The sequence below is a fragment of the Eurytemora carolleeae genome, unplaced genomic scaffold (assembly GCF_000591075.1).
Source record: "Eurytemora carolleeae unplaced genomic scaffold, Eaff_2.0 scaffold1716, whole genome shotgun sequence".
Classification (NCBI taxonomy): domain Eukaryota; kingdom Metazoa; phylum Arthropoda; class Copepoda; order Calanoida; family Temoridae; genus Eurytemora; species Eurytemora carolleeae.
The window spans coordinates 2,406-6,759 of record NW_019397604.1 but is presented as its reverse complement, the minus strand read 5'-3'; the positions used below and the strand labels follow the sequence as shown (position 1 = coordinate 6,759).

Here is a 4,354-nt window from a genome sequence, read left to right as displayed (position 1 = left end):
GGAACTGCTGTAGTCTTTTTTTCCATTTATAAGAAAATCTTTTGAAAGATTCAATCTAAAAAATACAAACCCCGGCTGAGCCCCCTCCCCCCCCCTTCCATGATTCAATTTGAAAAATTTGCGCGTTTTTAAGATTTGGTTTGTTGGATTTTATTAGATTTGGTTTGGACTAATCTCCCCTGAGTATTTACTGGAGTACTTTAACAGACTTTCATCTATTTGAAGAGATATTATTTTATTCCTTAGTGGAGGGGACACTTTTCACAGACAGATAGATATATAAACATAGACAGATGTACCTGTAGACATAGACTACTAGATCTAGACATAGACAGATAGATAGATATAAAAACTCAAGAACTACTTTTGTATCAAACACAATTCACAGTTAGATTTAACAAAAACATTAAAGGAAAAATAGATAAGTTAGACAAAGTAGACAGATTGGATGAAAAAAAATACATTTTTTGTTCGAGCAAAGACAAGGATGGATAGATAGACGTCACAAAACATGGGTCAGATATAAGATATTTAGACACATAGACAGAACAGCAAGATAGAGATAGCCAAATAGACAGAACAGCAAGATAGAGATAGCCAAATAGACAGAACAGCAAGATAGATAGAAAATAGACAGAATAGCAAGATAGAGATAGACAGTATACCTGGACACTGCGGGATGGTGAAGAAATGCAGTTTATATCTTGTTCTCCTTCTATTACAAAGGATTCAAGTATCTCCAGCATTCACAGGTTGGATTTTCAAATACAGGGATCACCACAAAGGATGAGACTTTATGAAACGACAGATAAGTTCTCCGGGTTCACTGCAATTTTAATTAATCATGCTAAAACATGTAGTATTTTATTTAGAACATAAATGCATGGTAGAAAATTATATAGCTTTCAAATCATTATATTTAGTGTGTCAGTCGTCATTAAAATCTCATTCTTAAAGGGACACCCTGTATCAATAAATTATTTTTATTTACACGTCTTGTATACATAAACTTTACTAGTCTGTTTGTCTGTCTGACCGTTTGTATCCAATAAACGTCGAAACGGCTAAACCGATCTAGCCCAAATTTTTCGGCCCAGATAAATCATTTCATAGACAGAGAAAACTGCTGACCAAGATGGTCATGTTTTCAATTCAAAATCAGGCAGAATTTTGCCAATTTGACAAGCGCATTGCAATTTAAAAATGCATGTGTCTAGGGCTACAACAAATTTAAAATTTTGTCTGAGGAAACCCACGGGTACCCACGGGGTAACATAGGCGTAAAAAAATATAAATTTATTTTCCTAAAAATTTCTTTTTTTCAAATAAATTTCTTTGCTTTTAAATTATAATTTTTCAAAATTTCACAGACAACGCCGGGCAATCAGGTAGTATTTTGAAATCTGTTCAGTTGGTGGTATGAAGTGCTACACTAGTGTAGATGTTGATGATAAAGAAGATGGTTCTGCTAGATGTGAAGAAAGACGAGGTTTCAGATCTTGTTTCACAAAATATGATTCAGGTTAATTTCCCTTGGCATTTATGGATCCGGAGCTGAAAAGTTTAGAATTTTATGCCCTTTATATAGAATATTATGATTTATTTGTCGAACACATAAAATTGGTTCAGATATTAGATTAGAACTATAATTCCATTTATACATAGGTTTTCAACTAACGACTTTAATTCTTCTCTAATGTCGTCTTCTTCACAGTCCCGGAGCTGTAACAGGAGATGCTGCAGACATTGCTCAATCTGAATATCCACTATGGACACCTTTGATTTCGTTCTTTTCCTCTTTTTGGTTATCCCTATTACATTCTCGAATTATGGTTTCGGAAACATTTTTATGGCAGACGCTGAACCTTCGAGTGTGCAACTTGCAAGGTGGGAAAGACTTCACTGCCGCGCTTAATTAAAAGCATGATTAAGGGGGGATGCCATTTGTAGATCGAGATTGAATCCTAACCGCAGCACTCGGCCTAAAAAGTGTCATAACTTAACCTAACCCGTGGCCGCAGCGTTCGGCCCCCTAACCTGTCCTAGTCGCAGCGTTCGGCCCAGAATGTGTTTTAACCTAATCTAACCCTAAATCAATACTAATTTAATTAAAAATTGTTGAAAAAGTGGTCATGTACAAAAGTAAAATCTGTAGTGAAGTCTTCCCCACCTCTCACACTCGAAGGTTGGAGTTCAGCGTCTGCCCATTTTTATGAAGTACGAACTAGAAATAGTCTGGAATTTTTAATGTCGTCTTTAAATGATAAATGTACTAACCAAAATATCATTCTTTGCTATGAGACGGGTCTATTAGACATAAACTTTCCTCAAATAGCTTAACCTTACACATTTTGATTTTGAAATTCAACTTGCAACATTCACAAGACTTACCTAAAACACTAACATTTCTGATTAACTTCATAATTCAGGATTTGCACCACAAAAAGGAAAAATACGATGCTGAAATATTTATTTGATATCAATTTTATTCTTTATTATAAATTAAAATTTCAAAAATAAACAAGTGAAGAGTATAAGTATAGCTGGTCAAACCGCTTTAGTTTGTTGCTCCTCTGGTTACGTAGAAAGGCTTTTTTTCTTCTAGGATATGATATCACTGTTCGTTGGTTACATTTAATTATAATCCCCTATATAATGAAGATTTTGGAATCCAAGACGTAAAATTCTTTCTTTGCAGCTCCGTTTCTTGTATCAAAAGTCAAACAAAGCATTTTCGATCACCAATTAATAATATTATAGGCTTAGCACAATAATATGAATTTTAGCCCTCGTACTTTTATCCTTTAACATTTCGTGGTTGATTTCAATTTCACATACAGGGTGTCCCAATAAACATGGGAATTCAGTGATGAATTCAAGATCGTCTTTGTTAAGATTTAGCTATGTAATACCTGATTTCAAAAGCCATAATCTAATTATGTCTGCTAGAACTTATTTTATGAAAAGGGTAAATGGCTGCAATAATGTGTCTATAATCGCTCTGCATGATAAACCGTGCAGCCGACTATGTTAACTGTAATTTTCTTGTTTTACTAAGCACAACTGTATGCAGTCAAAACATAAACAAACAAAATGTTAACATAGCATGACCAAAATCCTACGGATTACAGCTTTCTCAGTAGGTATCACTATACCAATTCAAAGAATTATTTTAAAAGTCGATATCGAATTCGTCACTGAATTCCCATGTTTATTGGGACACCCTGTACATTCTGAGTGAAATTGTGTAAACAAATAGAGTCTACTTAATTTAGTACTGTACAAACAGTTAATAAGGGCCCCGCAATATTATTCCAAAATAGTTGATAAGGGCCCCGCAATATTATTCCAAAATAGTTAATAAGGGCCCCGCAATATTATTCCAAAATAGTTAATAAGGGCCCCGCAATATTATTCCAAAATAGTTAATAAGGGCCCCGCAATATTATTCCAAAATAGTTAATAAGGGCCCCGCAATATTATTCCAAAATAGTTAATAAGGGCCCCGCAATATTATTCCAAAATAGTTAATAAGGGCCCCGCAATATTATTCCAAAATAGTTAATAAGGGCCCCGCAATATTATTCCAAAATAGTTAATAAGGGCCCCGCAATATTATTCCAAAATAGTTAATAAGGGCCCCGCAATATTATTCCAAAATAGTTAATAAGGGCCCCGCAATATTATTCCAAAATAGTTAATAAGGGCCCCGCAATATTATTCCAAAATAGTTAATAAGGGCCCCGCAATATTATTCCAAAATAGTTAATAAGGGCCCCGCAATATTATTCCAAAATAGTTNACAAACACTCTTCTGGTACAGACACACAACATGACTACAGTCAAGGAAATTGTAGAACAATGTCGTCAATTATAATTAAACTTGAATAACGAGTAGTTTATTGTAAACTTTAATCAAATTATATTCTTTGCATGAAAATTTGGCTTATAGTGTTGATAATTAAGTGTATTAATGATAAATAACATGTATATTAAACTTATTTTTAAGTAATCTTTATACATATATAAAGTAATGGTGCTTTATATATAAATAAAGAACTTTTCTTGGTCTTTTTGTGACGAAATTTCTTATTTTATTTTGTTTGACGTTGTATATCTATTAGATTCTTAATGCTGGTCATGTGCATTGTGCTTTTTTATGGCTAGATGCTAAGCTAGGTATTAAAGATCAAGAGACTTTACCATTAGTTGGAAATGTAAACAAACCCCTGCAGTACATTTTATACTGAATTATATTATAAATACACTTTCTTCTGAAATGAAAAGACTCTTTATCCTCTTAATCCTTCCATTATTGCATCTCTCACCTACTATAACTCCTTGAAAACTCCCC

General features: G+C 33.6%; 1 protein-coding gene across 1 annotated transcript in view; it reads left to right on the top strand.

The window, feature by feature from the left end:
* Nucleotides 1-250: 250 nt before the first annotated feature.
* The window catches only part of LOC111715142 (uncharacterized), a gene marked incomplete in the record, with an annotated part of 5,688 nt that continues 1,584 nt past the window's right edge, over nt 251-4,354 (top strand). The window contains 2 exon segments of the mRNA XM_023490409.1: nt 251-752; nt 1,412-1,522. Of these exon segments, the coding sequence (XP_023346177.1) occupies nt 680-752; nt 1,412-1,522 (184 nt within the window).